The 17,264-nt window shown below is 37.5% G+C and overlaps 1 protein-coding gene across 1 annotated transcript; it reads left to right on the top strand.

Annotated features, from left to right (window-relative positions):
- Positions 1–1,053: 1,053 nt before the first annotated feature.
- On the top strand, positions 1,054–14,363 carry LOC148187247 (fatty acid hydroxylase domain-containing protein 2-like). The gene is made up of 3 exons (XM_088088951.1): positions 1,054–1,847; positions 1,983–2,149; positions 14,118–14,363. Exons 1-3 carry the CDS (start codon positions 1,701–1,703, stop codon positions 14,167–14,169), a joined length of 366 nt encoding a protein of 121 aa, XP_087945077.1. The 5' UTR covers positions 1,054–1,700; the 3' UTR covers positions 14,170–14,363.
- Positions 14,364–17,264: the final 2,901 nt, after the last annotated feature.

Here is a 17,264-nt window from a genome sequence, read left to right as displayed (position 1 = left end):
ATTTCGACAGACGCATCTACCGATACTGGTTTTTCCTGTTTCGGGACCACTGCACCTGATTTATCGGCCAAAACAATACATCACTCAACTTAACATGCTTTGATCTGTTCTGCAATATCACTATCAGTGTCTAAACTGTATTAATCTACAGCCAAATGATATTTTATGGCATAAATAAAATAAAATATTGGCTGATATATCTGTCTGCTCTGCTGATATAAGGGTCTGTACCCCCGCCACTTTCCTGACTTTCCTATTCCAGTCCCTTACTTTCAACTCTCTAACCCTTTCTTATTCCTATTTTTACCTTTTATACTTTCATCCTCTACCTCCATCTTCTACCTTCACTCAACTCAACTTCCTGTCTCAATTTAACTTGTTATAATTTGACTAACCTTTCTGTCTCTCAACCCAACTTCCTGTTTCTCACCTCAACTTCCTGTCTTTTGACTGTCCTTCCTGTCTCACAACCCAACTGCACATAACTTAACTGACTTTCCTGTCTCTTAACCCAGTTTATTATCTTTCCCCCAACTTCCCAGATAAGACTTGAACCACCAACCTCAGGCTTGCTAACCACATGATTTACCCACTGAGCTAAACCTCCTGATGCTTCTCACTCAGTTCTTGGCAGGGAAAATTCAGTATTCAGTTTATGAAAATTCAGGAGACGAGGAGCTAGTTGTGTGTTTTTTTAAACTGTTTTAAGTGTTTGTTGCAAGGTACATCATCAATGACTTATATCAGCAGAGCAGATAGACATAACAGCTGATATTTTATTTTTTATGCCATAAAAGTCAAAATGTCACCTGTCCTAGATAGAACTTGAATCAGCAACCCCAGACACACTAACCACCTGTTTTACCTACTGAGCTAAACCTCCAACTAGCTTGGAGATGTTTGACGTCCTGCTGAACTAAGACTTGCATTCTCATGGTTTATGAGTAAATGTTTCACAGACTGAGTCGTTTCGACATTCCCTTTAGCTTAGTATTGGCAGTGACGTCTGTTGAAAATTCAACTGATATATGAGTCAGGCCAATAATCAACTAAGTTCTTGGCAGGGAAAATTCAGTATTCAGTGTGTAAAATTTGGGGCCAACTGGTCAATGCAAACTGAAGTTACAACAACTTCCTGTATGGCTGCGAATACCACGTCACCATGGCAATGGCATTGAAGGAAAACTCACAACCATAAAAGTTTTGCGTGGACCTTTGATAACTTTTCATCACCAAGGGGTTAAGATTGGACCCACCATATCTGAAGTTAATATGATTAATCCTGTGTCACAAGTTTGAAAAAGCACAAGGTCCAAAAATCGCCAAAAATCAGCACAAAATTCAAAATGGCCGACTTAACTGATTTATACCCTTTGCTTTCATACTTCCCTCTCATGACACTATTATTTCTCCATACTCAAGGACACTGCATTGATTTAATTTTTACAGGAACTTCAATGGATAAACCGGCTGGAGTGAACACCACAAGCTGGTATGACCAGCTAAACCATCAAAAATGATGCAAAACATACCTTGAGATGGTCAAACAATCTGGTCAACTAGTTTGGCCATTTTTTTTTACTAGTCAAGCTGTTTTTTTTAGCAGGGCCATGTTAAAGTATGTTAAAGTATACAATTTTGATCCTGGGATCCCACCTGACCACATTTTAGCATTGTGATAAATTTTAGTGGTTAACTTTATGGTGTTCTTATTTTTGATCCTCATTTTCTTTCCTCTCAGGCTATTCCACCATCCCAGCCTCTACAAGCACTTCCACAAACAGCATCATGAGTGGACCGCTCCTATTGGAGATGTCTCTATCTACTCTTATTCTCTGGAGCATGTGGTGAATGAATCCTTCTCTGCTTTTCATTTTAGTTTTAAATGTTTATGTTTCAACCTCTCAAGATTTTAGCATTGCAGCTCTTTTACTTTTATTTGGCTATTAAAACCAGTTTGTTTCCTCCCTAATTGCCATTAGATCTCCAACATGCTGCCGGTGGCAATCGGACCAGTAATCCTGGGCTCCCACCTGACCACCACCTGCCTGTGGTATTGCCTGACTCTGGTGAACACCACCATTTTCCACTGTGGATACCACCTCCCCTTCCTGCCATCCCCTGAGTTCCACGACTTCCATCACCTCAGGTAAGTCCACTTGTCAACTTATTCAAGAGTACTTTTTATTTGGAGTTCAAAAATTTTCCTTTTGTTACTCAGCTTTTGTAACTGTTTTTTTTTTAAATCCAGGTAAATATTTGAAATCTATTTAGAACTTGATAAAACAGGGTGATAAAATAAATAAAAAAAGCATACTCTTAAGATTACATTTGCATTTACTTAAATGATATTCTGAGATTTTATTGTCGGTGGTGATAGGCATTCCTGCAACATGTAACATATGAACTCTTGAATGTCTATAGCCTAAAAATCCTAATGGAAATGAGCCCATCAACTAAGTTTAAGGTTGGTAATATTCATTGTGTTATGTCGAAAAATTACACAAAAACAACCAAAACCAACAATGGAGTAGTCCGTCTCGCAATACTCATAACTTGCTTATTCTGTATGCGGCTTTTTAGCCTTATAGTCATACTATAGCATGTTGTCCAAAATAGCATAAAAACGTCATACTATAGCACCTCAAAATCACAAATAAGGCATGATAGTATAACAATAGTATAATATGACAATCAAAAATGACCAAAAACCGACAAAGTAAAGTATGGCAACCAATGATGACAAAAAAAAAAACAAAAACACATAGTATAGGTCACCATGGTGACCAAAAGTCTCCTGAAAATGACATAGAATAGCATGTCAAGGCACGTCATGGTATAACATGTTGAAAGAACAGCCAAAAAACACCATAATATAGCATACTGAAAAAATGGTAGAAAACACCATAGTGTAGTATGTCGAAAAATGTCAAAATATGACGTCCCAAAAAAAGTTGAAAACACCTCAAAACAGCATAAAATAGCAAAGCCAAGACATGCCATAGCATAGAATTTTACAAAAACGGCAAAAATATCCATGTTATAGCATGATGAAAAAGTTACCGAAAAGGCAAGGCTATCCCCTCCTGAGCTACCACCTTGTTGTGGTGGAGGGGTTTGCGTGTCCCAATGATCCTAGGAGCTCTGTTGTTGGGGGCTTTATGTCCCTGGTAGGGTCACCCATGGCACACAGGTCCTGGGGGAGGGACCAGACAAAGCATAGCTCACCAGACCCCTTATGATGAAACCCATTAATGGTTCAAAGTTTCCCTTGCCCTGACATTGGTCACCAGTCCCCCCCTCCCCCGGAGCCAGGCCTGGGGGTGGGGCTTGATGGCGAGCGCCTGGTGGCCGGGCCTTTACCCAAGGGGCCCGGCCATAGGAGGGGCCAAAGGGGTCGGGTGCAATGTGAGTTGGGCTGCAGCCGAAGGCGGGGACCTTGGCGGTCTGATCCTTGGCTGCAGAAGCTAGCTCTAGGGACGTGGAATGTCACCTCTCTGGTGGGGAAGGAGCCTGAGCTGGTGCGCAAGGTTGAGAAGTTCCTACTAAATATAGTCGGCCTCACCTCGTCACATAGCATGGGCTCTGGAACCAGTCTTCTCAAAAGGGGTTGGACTCTCTTCCACTCTGGAGTTGCCACAGGTGAGAGACGCCGTGCAGGGGTGGCAATACTTATTGTCCTCTGACTCGGTGTCTGTATGTTGGAGTTTACCGCGGTGGACGAGAGGGTAGCCTCCCTTTGCCTTCGGGGGGACGGATCCTGACTGTTGTTTGTGCCTATGGTCCAAACAGCTCAGAGTATTCACCCTTTTTGGAGTCCTTAGAGGGGGTGCTGGAGAGTGTTCCTTCTGGTGATTCCCTCGTTCTGCTGTGGGACTTTAACGCTCACGTTGGCAGTGACAGTGAGACCTGGAGGGACGTGATCGGGAGGAGTGGCCCCCCAGATCTGAACCCGAGTGGTGTTTTGTTACTGGACTTCTGTGGTTGCCACAGATTGTCTATAACAAAAACCATGTTCAGGCATAAGGGTGTCCATATGTGCACTTGGCATCAGGACACCCTAGGCCGCAGTTCGATGATCGACTTTGTAGTTGTGTCATCAAACGGCTGCATGTCTTGGACAGTCAGGTGAAGAGAGAGGCGGAGCTGTCAACTATGATGGTGGGGGAGGATGCCGGTCAGACCTGTCATACCCAAATGCATTGTGAGGGTCTGCTGGGAACGTCTGGCAGACTCTCCCGTTCAAATCCCAAACTTGAAAATATGACATGTCCCAAAGACAGCTGAAAACACCCTATAAAAGCATAAAAAATAGCATGCTAAGACACGCCATAGCAAAGAATGTTGAAAAAACGGCCAAAACCATAACAAAAATGCATGTGGAAAAAATAACGGAAAAGGCAAGGCTATACTATGGCAAAAATATCTAAATATGACATGTCCCAAAAACTGTGGAAAACACCTCAAAACAGTGTTAACTAGCATTCCAAAACACGCCATTGCATAGAATGTTGCGAAAACGGCCAAAAACACCATAACAATGCATGTTGAAAAAATGACCGAAAAGGCAAGGCTATAGTATAGCAAAAATGTCAAAATATGACTTGTCCCAAAAATCACTGAAAACATCTCAAAACAGTCTAAAATGATTTACTGAAACACGCCATAGCATAGAATATTGCAAAAACGGTCAAAAAACCAAAAAAATGCATTTTGAAAAAAATGACCAAAAAGCAAGGCTATAGTATGGCAAAAATGTCAAAATATGACATGTCCCAAAAACCATTGAAAACACCTCAAAACAACCTAAAATAGCATGCTAAGACACGCCATAGTGAAGAATGTTGTAACAACGGACAGAAACATAATAAAAAAATGTATGAGGAAAAAATTTCTGAAGAGGCAAGGCTATAGTATGGCAAAAATGTGAAAATATGACATGTCTCAAAAACCACTGAAAACACCTCAAAAGAGCCTAAAATACCATGCGAAGACAGGCCACCGTGAAGAATGTTGTAAAAACAGCCACAAAAATAATAAAAATGAATGTTGGAAAAATAACCGAAAAGGAGAGGCTATTGTATGGCAAAAATGTCAACATATGTCACGTCCCAAAAAATGCCGAAAACACCTCAAAACAGCCTAAAATAGCGTGCTAAGACACGCCATAGTGAAGAATGTTGCAAAAACGGCCATAAACAGCATAAAAATGTATGATGAAGAAATTACAAAAAAGGCAAGGCTATAGTATGGCAAAAATGTTGAAATATGACATGTCCCAAAAACCACTGAAAACACCTCAAAACAGCGTAAAATAGCATGCTAAGAAACGCCATAGCAAAGAATGTTGCAAAAATGTCCAAAAACATAATAAAAATGCATTTTGAAAAATTGACTGAAAAGGCAAGGCTATAGTATGGCAAAATGTCAAAATATGACATGTCCCAAAAATCGCTGAAAACACCTCAAACCAGCCTAAAATAGTGTGCTAAGACACGCCATAGCGAAGAATGTTGCAAAAACAGTCAAAAACACGATAAAAATGCATTTTGAAAAAATGACCGAAAAGGCAAGGCTATAGTATGGCAAAAATGTCAAAATATGACATGTCCCAAAAACCATTGAAAACACCTCAAAACAAACTAAAATAGCATGCTAAGACACGCCATAGTGAAGAATGTTGTAACAACGGACAGAAACATAATAAAAAAATGTATGAGGAAAAAATTTCTGAAGAGGCAAGGCTATAGTATGGCAAAAATGTGAAAATATGACATGTCTCAAAAACCACTGAAAACACCTCAAAAGAGCCTAAAATACCATGCGAAGACAGGCCATAGTGAAGAATGTTGCAAAAACAGCCACAAAAATAATAAAAATGCATTTTGAAAAATTGACCGAAAAGGCAAGGCTATAGTATGGCAAAATGTCAAAATATGACATGTCCCAAAAATCGCTGAAAACACCTCAAACCAGCCTAAAATAGTGTGCTAAGACACGCCATAGCGAAGAATGTTGCAAAAAAAGTCAAAAACACGATAAAAATGCATTTTGAAAAAATGACCGAAAAGGCAAGGCTATAGTATGGCAAAAATGTCAAAATATGACATGTCCCAAAAACCACTGAAAACACCTCAAAACAGCGTAAAATAGCATGCTAAGAAACGCCATAGCGAAGAATGTTGCAAAAATGTCCAAAAACATAATAAAAATGCATTTTGAAAAATTGACCGAAAAGGCAAGGCTATAGTATGGCAAAAATGTCGAAATATAACATGTCCCAAAAACCACTTACAACACCTCAAAACAGCGTAAAATAGCATGCTAAGAAACGCCATAGCGAAGAATGTTGCAAAAATGTCCAAAAACATCATAAAAATGCATTTTGAAAAATTGACCGAAAAGGCAAGGCTATAGTATGGCAAAATGTCAAAATATGACATGTCCCAAAAACCACTTACAACACCTCAAAACAGCGTAAAATAGCATGCTAAGAAACGCCATAGCGAAGAATGTTGCAAAAATGTCCAAAAACATAATAAAAATGCATTTTGAAAAATTGACCGAAAAGGCAAGGCTATAGTATGGCAAAAATGTCGAAATATGACATGTCCCACAAACCACTGAAAACACCTCAAAACAGCCTAAGATAGCGTGCTAGGACATGCCATAGCGAAGAATGTTGCAAAAATGTCCAAAAACATAATAAAAATGCATTTTGAAAAAATGACCGAAAAGGCAAGGCTATAGTATGGCAAAAATGTCGAAATATGACATGTCCCACAAACCACTGAAAACACCTCAAAAAAGCCTAAGATAGCGTGCTAGGACATGCCATAGCGAAGAATGTTGCAAAAATGTCCAAAAACATAATAAAAATGCATTTTGAAAAATTGACCGAAAAGGCAAGGCTATAGTATGGCAAAATGTGAAAATATGACATGTCCCAACAAAAGGCTGAAAACACCTCAAAACAGCCTAAAATAGCGTGCTAAGACACGCCATAGTGAAGAGTTTTGCAAAAACAGCCAAAAACATTGTAAAAATGCATGTTGAAAAATTGACCGAAAAGGCAAGGCTATAGTATAGCAAAATGTCAAAATATGACATGTCCCAAAAACCACTGAAAACACCTCAAACCAGCCTAAAATAGCGTGCTAAGACACGCCATAGTGAAGAATTTTGCAAAAATGTCCAAAAACATCATAAAAATGCATTTTGAAAAATTGACCGAAAAGGCAAGGCTATAGTATGGCAAAATGTCAAAATATGACATGTCCCAAAAATCGCTGAAAACACCTCAAACCAGCCTAAAATAGTGTGCTAAGACACGCCATAGCGAAGAATGTTGCAAAAACAGCCCAAAACACGATAAAAATGCATTTTGGAAAAAAAGACCGAAAAGGCAAGGCTATAGTATGGCAAAAATGTCGAAATATAACATGTCCCAAAAACCACTTACAACACCTCAAAACAGCGTAAAATAGCGTGCTAAGAAACGCCATAGCGAAGAATGTTGCAAAAATGTCCAAAAACATAATAAAAATGCATTTTGAAAAATTGACCGAAAAGGCAAGGCTATAGTATGGCAAAATATGAAAATATGACATGTCCCAAAAACCACTGAAAACACCTCAAAACAGCCTAAAATAGCATGCTAAGAAACGCCATAGCGAAGAATGTTGCAAAAATGTCCAAAAACATAATAAAAATGCATTTTGAAAAATTGACCGAAAAGGCAAGGCTATAGTATGGCAAAATGTGAAAATATGACATGTCCCAAAAACCACTGAAAACACCTCAAAACAGCCTAAAATAGTGTGCTAAGACACGCCATAGCGAAGAATGTTGCAAAAACAGTCAAAAACACGATAAAAATGCATTTTGAAAAAATGACCAAAAAGGCAAGGCTATAGTATGGCAAAATGTGAAAATATGACATGTCCCAAAAACCACTGAAAACACCTCAAAACAGCGTAAAATAGCATGCTAAGAAACGCCATAGCGAAGAATGTTGCAAAAATGTCCAAAAACATAATAAAAATGCATTTTGAAAAATTGACCGAAAAGGCAAGGCTATAGTATGGCAAAATGTCAAAATATGACATGTCCCAAAAACCACTTAAAACACCTCAAAACAGCGTAAAATAGCATCCTAAGACACGCCATAGCGAAGAATGTTTCAAAAACAGTAAAAAACACGATAAAATGCATTTTGAAAAAATGACCGAAAAGGCAAGGCTATAGTATGGCAAAATGTCAAAATATGACATGTCCCAAAAAACGCTGAAAACACCTCAAACCAGCCTAAAATAGCGTGCTAAGACACGCCATAGTGAAGAATGTTGCAAAAATGTCCAAAAACATCATAAAAATGCATTTTGAAAAATTGACCGAAAAGGCAAGGCTATAGTATGGCAAAATGTCAAAATATGACATGTCCCAAAAATCGCTGAAAACACCTCAAAACAGCGTAAAATAGCATGCTAAGACACGCCATAGCGAAGAATGTAGGAAAAATGTCCAAAAACATCATAAAAATGCATTTTGAAAAATTGACCGAAAAGGCAAGGCTATAGTATGGCAAAATGTGAAAATATGACATGTCCCAATAAACGCTGAAAACACCTCAAAACAGCGTAAAATAGCGTGCTAAGACACGCCATAGTGAAGAATTTTGCAAAAATGTCCAAAAACATCATAAAAATGCATGTTGAAAATTTGACCGAAAAGGCAAGGCTATAGTATGGCAAAATGTCAAAATATGACATGTCCCAAAAAACGCTGAAAACACCTCAAAACAGCATAAAACTGTTTGCTAAGACACGCCATAGCGAAGAATGTTGCAAAAACAGCCAAAAACGCCATAAAAATGCATGTTGAAAAAATGACCAAAAAGGCAAGGCTATAGTATGGCAAAACGTCAAAATATGACATGTCCCAAAAACCACTGAAAACACCTCAAAACAGCCTAAAATAGCATGCTAAGAAAGGCCATAGCGAAGAATGTTGCAAAAATGTCCAAAAACATCATAAAAATGCATGTTGAAAAATTGACAGAAAAGGCAAGGCTATAGTATGGCAAAAATGTTGAAATATGACATGTCCCAAAAACCGCTGAAAACACCTCAAAACAGCCTAAAATAGCGTTCTAAGACACGCCATAGCGATAAAAGTTGCAAAAACAGCCAATAACACCATAAAAATGCATGTTGAAAAATTGACCGAAAAGGCAAGGCTATAGTATGGCAAAATGTCAAAATATGACATGTCCCAAAAACCACTGAAAACACCTCAAAACTTCGTAAAATAGCATGCTAAGAAACGCCATAGCGAAGAATGTTGCAAAAATGTCCAAAAACATCATAAAAATGCATTTTGAAAAATTGACCGAAAAGGCAAGGCTATAGTATGGCAAAATGTCAAAATATGACATGTCCCAAAAACCACTGAAAACACCTCAAAACAGCGTAAAATAGCATGCTAAGAAACGCCATAGCGAAGAATGTTGCAAAAATGTCCAAAAACATAATAAAAATGCATGTTGAAAAATTGACCGAAAAGGCAAGGCTATAGTATGGCAAAATGTCAAAATATGACATGTCCCAAAAAACGCTGAAAACACTTCAAAACAGCATAAAACTGTTTGCTAAGACACGCCATAGCGAAGAATGTTGCAAAAACAGCCAAAAACGCCATAAAAATGCATGTTGAAAAAATGACCAAAAAGGCAAGGCTATAGTATGGCAAAACGTCAAAATATGACATGTCCCAAAAACCACTGAAAACACCTCAAAACAGCCTAAAATAGCATGCTAAGAAAGGCCATAGCGAAGAATGTAGCAAAAATGTCCAAAAACATCATAAAAATGCATGTTGAAAAATTGACAGAAAAGGCAAGGCTATAGTATGGCAAAAATGTTGAAATATGACATGTCCCAAAAACCGCTGAAAACACCTCAAAACAGCCTAAAATAGCGTTCTAAGACACGCCATAGCGAAGAATGTTGCAAAAACAGCCAATAACACCATAAAAATGCATTTTGAAAAATTGACCGAAAAGGCAAGGCTATAGTATGGCAAAATGTCAAAATATGACATGTCCCAAAAACCACTGAAAACACCTCAAAACTTCGTAAAATAGCATGCTAAGAAACGCCATAGCGAAGAATGTTGCAAAAATGTCCAAAAACATCATAAAAATGCATTTTGAAAAATTGACTGAAAAGGCAAGGCTATAGTATGGCAAAAATGTCGAAATATGACATGTCCCAAAAACCGCTGAAAACACCTCAAAACAGCCTAAAATAGCGTTCTAAGACACGCCATAGCGAAGAATGTTGCAAAAACAGCCAATAACACCATAAAAATGCATTTTGAAAAATTGACCGAAAAGGCAAGGCTATAGTATGGCAAAATGTGAAAATATGACATGTCCCAAAAACCACTTAAAACACCTCAAAACAGCCTAAAATAGCGTTCTAAGACACGCCATAGCGAAGAATGTTGCAAAAACACGATAAAAATACATTTTGAAAAAATGACCGAAAAGGCAAGGCTATAGTATGGCAAAATGTCAAAATATGACATGTCCCAAAAACCACTGAAAACACCTCAAAACAGCGTAAAATAGCATGCTAAGAAACGCCATAGCGAAGAATGTTGCAAAAATGTCCAAAAACATAATAAAAATGCATTTTGAAAAATTGACCGAAAAGGCAAGGCTATAGTATGGCAAAATATGAAAATATGACCTGTCCCAAAAACCACTGAAAACACCTCAAAACAGCGTAAAATAGCATCCTAAGACACGCCATAGCGAAGAATGTTTCAAAAACAGTCAAAAACACGCTAAAATGCATTTTGAAAAATTGACTGAAAAGGCAAGGCTATAGTATGGCAAAAATGTCGAAATATGACATGTCCCAAAAACCGCTGAAAACACCTCAAAACAGCCTAAAATAGCGTTCTAAGACACGCCATAGCGAAGAATGTTGCAAAAACAGCCAATAACACCATAAAAATGCATTTTGAAAAATTGACCGAAAAGGCAAGGCTATAGTATGGCAAAATGTCAAAATATGACATGTCCCAAAAACCACTGAAAACACCTCAAAACAGCCTAAAATAGCGTTCTAAGACACGCCATAGCGAAGAATGTTGCAAAAACAGTCAAAAACACGATAAAAATACATTTTGAAAAAATGACCGAAAAGGCAAGGCTATAGTATGGCAAAATGTCAAAATATGACATGTCCCAAAAACCACTGAAAACACCTCAAAACAGCGTAAAATAGCATGCTAAGAAACGCCATAGCGAAGAATGTTGCAAAAATGTCCAAAAACATAATAAAAATGCATTTTGAAAAATTGACCGAAAAGGCAAGGCTATAGTATGGCAAAATATGAAAATATGACCTGTCCCAAAAACCACTGAAAACACCTCAAAACAGCGTAAAATAGCATCCTAAGACACGCCATAGCGAAGAATGTTTCAAAAACAGTCAAAAACACGCTAAAATGCATTTTGAAAAAATGACCGAAAAGGCAAGGCTATAGTATGGCAAAATGTCGAAATATGACATGTCCCACAAACCACTGAAAACACCTCAAAACAGCCTAAGATAGCGTGCTAGGACATGCCATAGCGAAGAATGTTGCAAAAATGTCCAAAAACATAATAAAAATGCATTTTGAAAAATTGACCGAAAAGGCAAGGCTATAGTATGGCAAAATGTCAAAATATGACATGTCCCAAAAATCGCTGAAAACACCTCAAACCAGCCTAAAATAGTGTGCTAAGACACGCCATAGTGAAGAATTTTGCAAAAACAGCCAAAAACATTGTAAAAATGCATGTTGAAAAATTGACCGAAAAGGCAAGGCTATAGTATAGCAAAATGTCAAAATATGACATGTCCCAAAAACCACTGAAAACACCTCACAACAGCGTAAAATAGCATGCTAAGAAACGCCATAGCGAAGAATGTTGCAAAAATGTCCAAAAACATCATAAAAATGCATTTTGAAAAATTGACCGAAAAGGCAAGGCTATAGTATGGCAAAATGTCAAAATATGACATGTCCCAAAAATCGCTGAAAACACCTCAAACCAGCCTAAAATAGTGTGCTAAGACACACCATAGCAAAGAATGTTGCAAAAACAGCCAAAAACACGATAAAAATGCATTTTGAAAAAAATGACCAAAAAGGCAAGGCTATAGTATGGCAAAAATGTCGAAATATAACATGTCCCAAAAACCACTTACAACACCTCAAAACAGCGTAAAATAGCATGCTAAGAAACGCCATAGCGAAGAATGTTGCAAAAATGTCCAAAAACATCATAAAAATGCATTTTGAAAAATTGACCGAAAAGGCAAGGCTATAGTATGGCAAAATGTGAAAATATGACATGTCCCAATAAACGCTGAAAACGCCTCAAAACAGCGTAAAATAGCGTGCTAAGACACGCCATAGTGAAGAATTTTGCAAAAATGTCCAAAAACATCATAAAAATGCATGTTGAAAATTTGACCGAAAAGGCAAGGCTATAGTATGGCAAAATGTCAAAATATGAGATGTCCCAAAAAACGCTGAAAACACCTCAAAACAGCCTAAAATAGCGTGCTAAGACACGCCATAGTGAAGAATTTTGCAAAAATGTCCAAAAACATCATAAAAATGCATGTTGAAAAATTGACCGAAAAGGCAAGGCTATAGTATGGCAAAATGTCAAAATATGACATGTCCCAAAAAACGCTGAAAACACCTCAAAACAGCATAAAACTGTTTGCTAAGACACGCCATAGCGAAGAATGTTGCAAAAACAGCCAAAAACGCCATAAAAATGCATGTTGAAAAAATGACCAAAAAGGCAAGGCTATAGTATGGCAAAACGTCAAAATATGACATGTCCCAAAAACCACTGAAAACACCTCAAAACAGCCTAAAATAGCATGCTAAGAAAGGCCATAGCGAAGAATGTTGCAAAAATGTCCAAAAACATCATAAAAATGCATTTTGAAAAATTGACAGAAAAGGCAAGGCTATAGTATGGCAAAAATGTCGAAATATGACATGTCCCAAAAACCGCTGAAAACACCTCAAAACAGCCTAAAATAGCGTTCTAAGACATGCCATAGCGAAGAATGTTGCAAAAACAGCCAATAACACCATAAAAATGCATTTTGAAAAATTGACCGAAAAGGCAAGGCTATAGTATGGCAAAATGTCAAAATATGACATGTCCCAAAAACCACTGAAAACACCTCAAAACAGCGTAAAATAGCATGCTAAGAAACGCCATAGCGAAGAATGTTGCAAAAATGTCCAAAAACATCATAAAAATGCATTTTGAAAAATTGACCAAAAAGGCAAGGCTATAGTATGGCAAAAATGTCGAAATATGACATGTCCCAAAAACCACTGAAAACACCTCAAAACAGCCTAAAATAGCGTTCTAAGACACGCCATAGCGAAGAATGTTGCAAAAACAGCCAATAACACCATAAAAATGCATTTTGAAAAATTGACCGAAAAGGCAAGGCTATAGTATGGCAAAATGTGAAAATATGACATGTCCCAAAAACCACTTAAAACACCTCAAAACAGCATAAAATAGCATCCTAAGACACGCCATAGCGAAGAATGTTGCAAAAATGTCCAAAAACATAATAAAAATGCATTTTGAAAAATTGACTGAAAAGGCAAGGCTATAGTATGGCAAAATGTCAAAATATGACATGTCCCAAAAATTGCTGAAAACACCTCAAACCAGCCTAAAATAGTGTGCTAAGACACACCATAGCGAAGAATGTTGCAAAAACAGCCCAAAACACGATAAAAATGCATTTTGAAAAAATGACCGAAAAGGCAAGGCTATAGTATTGCAAAAATGTCAAAATATGACGTCCCAAAAAACGCTGAAAACACCTCAAAACAGCCTAAAATATCATGCTAAGACACGCCATAGCGAAGAATTTTGCAAAAATGGCCAAAAATATATTAAAATGAATGTTGGAAAAATGACCGAAAAGGCAAGGCTATAGTATGGCAAAAATTTAAAAATATGACTGCTATGTAAAGAACTAACACTGTTTTTTTTTTTCTTTCAGGCATTCCCTGGTTTCCATAACTCCAAGTGTGTTTCTATGTGGCACTGCCTGACCTCCACACCGTCATTATCCTCTGGTTACCTGTTCCTGAGGGTTGTCTATAAGAGCTTGGCCTGAGGCGATCTCTCTCTCTCTCTCTCTCTCCCAGCCAGCAGCATGGATCAGAGACAATGGCTTCAGCCACCATTCTCTTTGTTGAAAACAATGTTTAAAGTTAATTTCTAAAATAAAGATTATTGTGACTGATTTGACACCTCTGAATGCTCTATGATGCTTTCCCTGAACAAGGATTTTAACAATGACATGTCCCAAAAGCAGCCGAAAACGCCTCAAAACAGCCTAAAATATCATGCTAAGGCATGCCATAGCAAAGCATGTTGCAAAGAAGGGCAAAAACACCATAAAAATGCATGTTCAAAAAATGACCGAAAAGGCAAGGCTATAGTATGGCAAAATGTCAAAATATGACATGTCCCAAAAAACGCTGAAAACACCTCAAAACAGCCTAAAATAGCGTGCTAAGACACGCCATAGCAAAGAATGTTGCAAAAACAGCCAAAAACACCATAAAAATCCATGTTCAAAAAATGACCGAAAAGGCAAGGCTATAGTATGGCAAAATGTCAAAATATGACATGTCCCAAAAAACGCTGAAAACACCTCAAAACAGCCTAAAATAGCGTACTAAGACACGCCATAGCAAAGAATGTTGCAAAAACAGCCAAAAACACCTTAAAATCCATGTTGAAAAATTGACCGAAAAGGCAAGGCTATAGTATGGCAAAATGTCAAAATATGACATGTCCCAAAAACCGCTGAAAACACCTCAAAACAGCGTAAAATAGCATGCTAAGACATGCTATAGCGAAGAATGTTGCAAAAACAGCCAAAAACACCATGAAAATACATGTTGAAAAAATGACTGAAAAGGCAAGGCTATAGTATGGCAAAATGTCAAAATATGACATGTGCCAAAAAACACTGAAAACACCTCAAAACAGCCTAAAATACTGTTCTAAGACACGCCATAGCGAAGAATGTTACAAAAACAGCCAAAAACACCATAAAAAAACATTTTGAAAAATTGACCGAAAAGGCAAGGCTATAGTATGGCAAAATGTCAAAATATGACATGTCCCAAAAAACGCTGAAAACACCTCAAAACAGCCTAAAATAGCGTGCTAAGACATGCCATAGCAAAGAATGTTGCAAAAACAGCCAAAAACACCATAAAAATGCATGTTGAAAAATTGACCGAAAAGGCAAGGCTATAGTATGGCAAAATGTCAAAATATGACATGTGCCAAAAACCACTGAAAACACCTCAAAACAGCGTAAAATAGCGTGCTAAGACACGCCATAGCGAAGAATGTTGCAAAAACAGCCAAAAACACCATAAAAATGCATGTTCAAAAAATGACCGAAAAGGCAAGGCTATAGTATGGCAAAATGTCAAAATATGACATGTGCCAAAAAACACTGAAAACACCTCAAAACAGCCTAAAATAGTGTTCTAAGACACGCCATAGCGAAGAATGTTGCAAAAACAGCCAAAAACACCATAAAAAAACATTTTGAAAAATTGACCGAAAAGGCAAGGCTATAGTATGGCAAAATGTCAAAATATGACATGTCCCAAAAAACGCTGAAAACACCTCAAAACAGCCTAAAATAGCGTGCTGAGACATGCCATAGCAAAGAATGTTGCAAAAACAGCCAAAAACACCATAAAAATGCATGTTGAAAAATTGACCGAAAAGGCAAGGCTATAGTATGGCAAAATGTCAAAATATGACATGTGCCAAAAAACACTGAAAACACCTCAAAACAGCGTAAAATAGCGTGCTAAGACACGCCATAGCGAAGAATGTTGCAAAAACAGCCAAAAACACCATAAAAATGCATGTTCAAAAAATGACCGAAAAGGCAAGGCTATAGTATGGCAAAATGTCAAAATATGACATGTGCCAAAAAACACTGAAAACACCTCAAAACAGCCTAAAATACTGTTCTGAGACACGCCATAGCGAAGAATGTTGCAAAAACAGCCAAAAACACCATAAAAAAACATTTTGAAAAATTGACCGAAAAGGCAAGGCTATAGTATGGCAAAATGTCAAAATATGACATGTCCGAAAAAGCACTGAAAACACCTCAAAACAGCCTAAAATACTGTTCTAAGACATGCCATAGCGAAGAATGTTGCAAAAACAGCCAAAAACACCATAAAAAAACATTTTGAAAAATTGACCGAAAAGGCAAGGCTATAGTATGGCAAAATGTCAAAATATGACATGTCCGAAAAAGCACTGAAAACACCTCAAAACAGCCTAAAATAGCGTGCTGAGACACGCCATAGCGAAGAATGTTGCAAAAACAGCCAAAAACACCATAAAAAAACATTTTGAAAAATTGACCGAAAAAGCAAGGCTATAGTATGGCAAAAATGTCAAAATATGACATGTCCGAAAAAGCACTGAAAACACCTCAAAACAGCCTAAAATAGCGTGCTGAGACATGCCATAGCAAAGAATGTTGCAAAAACAGCCAAAAACACCATAAAAATCCATGTTGAAAAATTGACCGAAAAGGCAAGGCTATAGTATGGCAAAATGTCAAAATATGACATGTCCCAAAAAATGCTGAAAACACCTCAAAACAGCCTAAAATAGCGTGCTAAGACACGCCATAGCAAAGAATGTTGCAAAAACAGCCAAAAACACCTTAAAAATGCATGTTGAAAAATTGACCGAAAAGGCAAGGCTATAGTATGGCAAAATGTCAAAATATGACATGTCCCAAAAAACACTGAAAACACCTCAAAACAGCATAAAATAGCGTGCTAAGACACATATAGCGAAGAATGTTGCAAAAACAGCCAAAAACACCATAAAAATCCATGTTCAAAAAATGACCGAAAAGGCAAGGCTATAGTATGGCAAAATGTCAAAATATGACATGTGCCAAAAAACACTGAAAACACCTCAAAACAGCCTAAAATAGTGTTCTAAGACACGCCATAGCGAAGAATGTTGCAAAAACAGCCAAAAACACCATAAAAAAACATTTTGAAAAATTGACCGAAAAGGCAAGGCTATAGTATGGCAAAATGTCAAAATATGACATGTCCCAAAAAAGCTGAAAACA

Source organism: Plectropomus leopardus, chromosome 15 (genome assembly GCF_026936395.1).
Source record: "Plectropomus leopardus strain MGB_pleo_1.0 chromosome 15, ASM2693639v1, whole genome shotgun sequence".
Classification (NCBI taxonomy): Eukaryota; Metazoa; Chordata; class Actinopteri; order Perciformes; family Serranidae; genus Plectropomus; species Plectropomus leopardus.
The sequence above is the reverse complement of the archived record's forward strand: the minus strand, read 5'-3'. Positions and strand labels throughout refer to the sequence as shown.

Excerpts from the sequence above, each read along its gene's own strand:
- LOC148187247 (XM_088088951.1), top strand. The coding sequence starts at position 1,701 with ATGGTGTTCTTATTTTTGATCCTCATTTTCTTTCCTCTCAGGCTATTC. Across the intron at positions 1,848-1,982 it reads CTTATTCTCTGGAGCATGTG|ATCTCCAACATGCTGCCGGT; the intron begins GTGAATGAATCC and ends AATTGCCATTAG. Across the intron at positions 2,150-14,117 it reads CACGACTTCCATCACCTCAG|GCATTCCCTGGTTTCCATAA; the intron begins GTAAGTCCACTT and ends TTTTTCTTTCAG.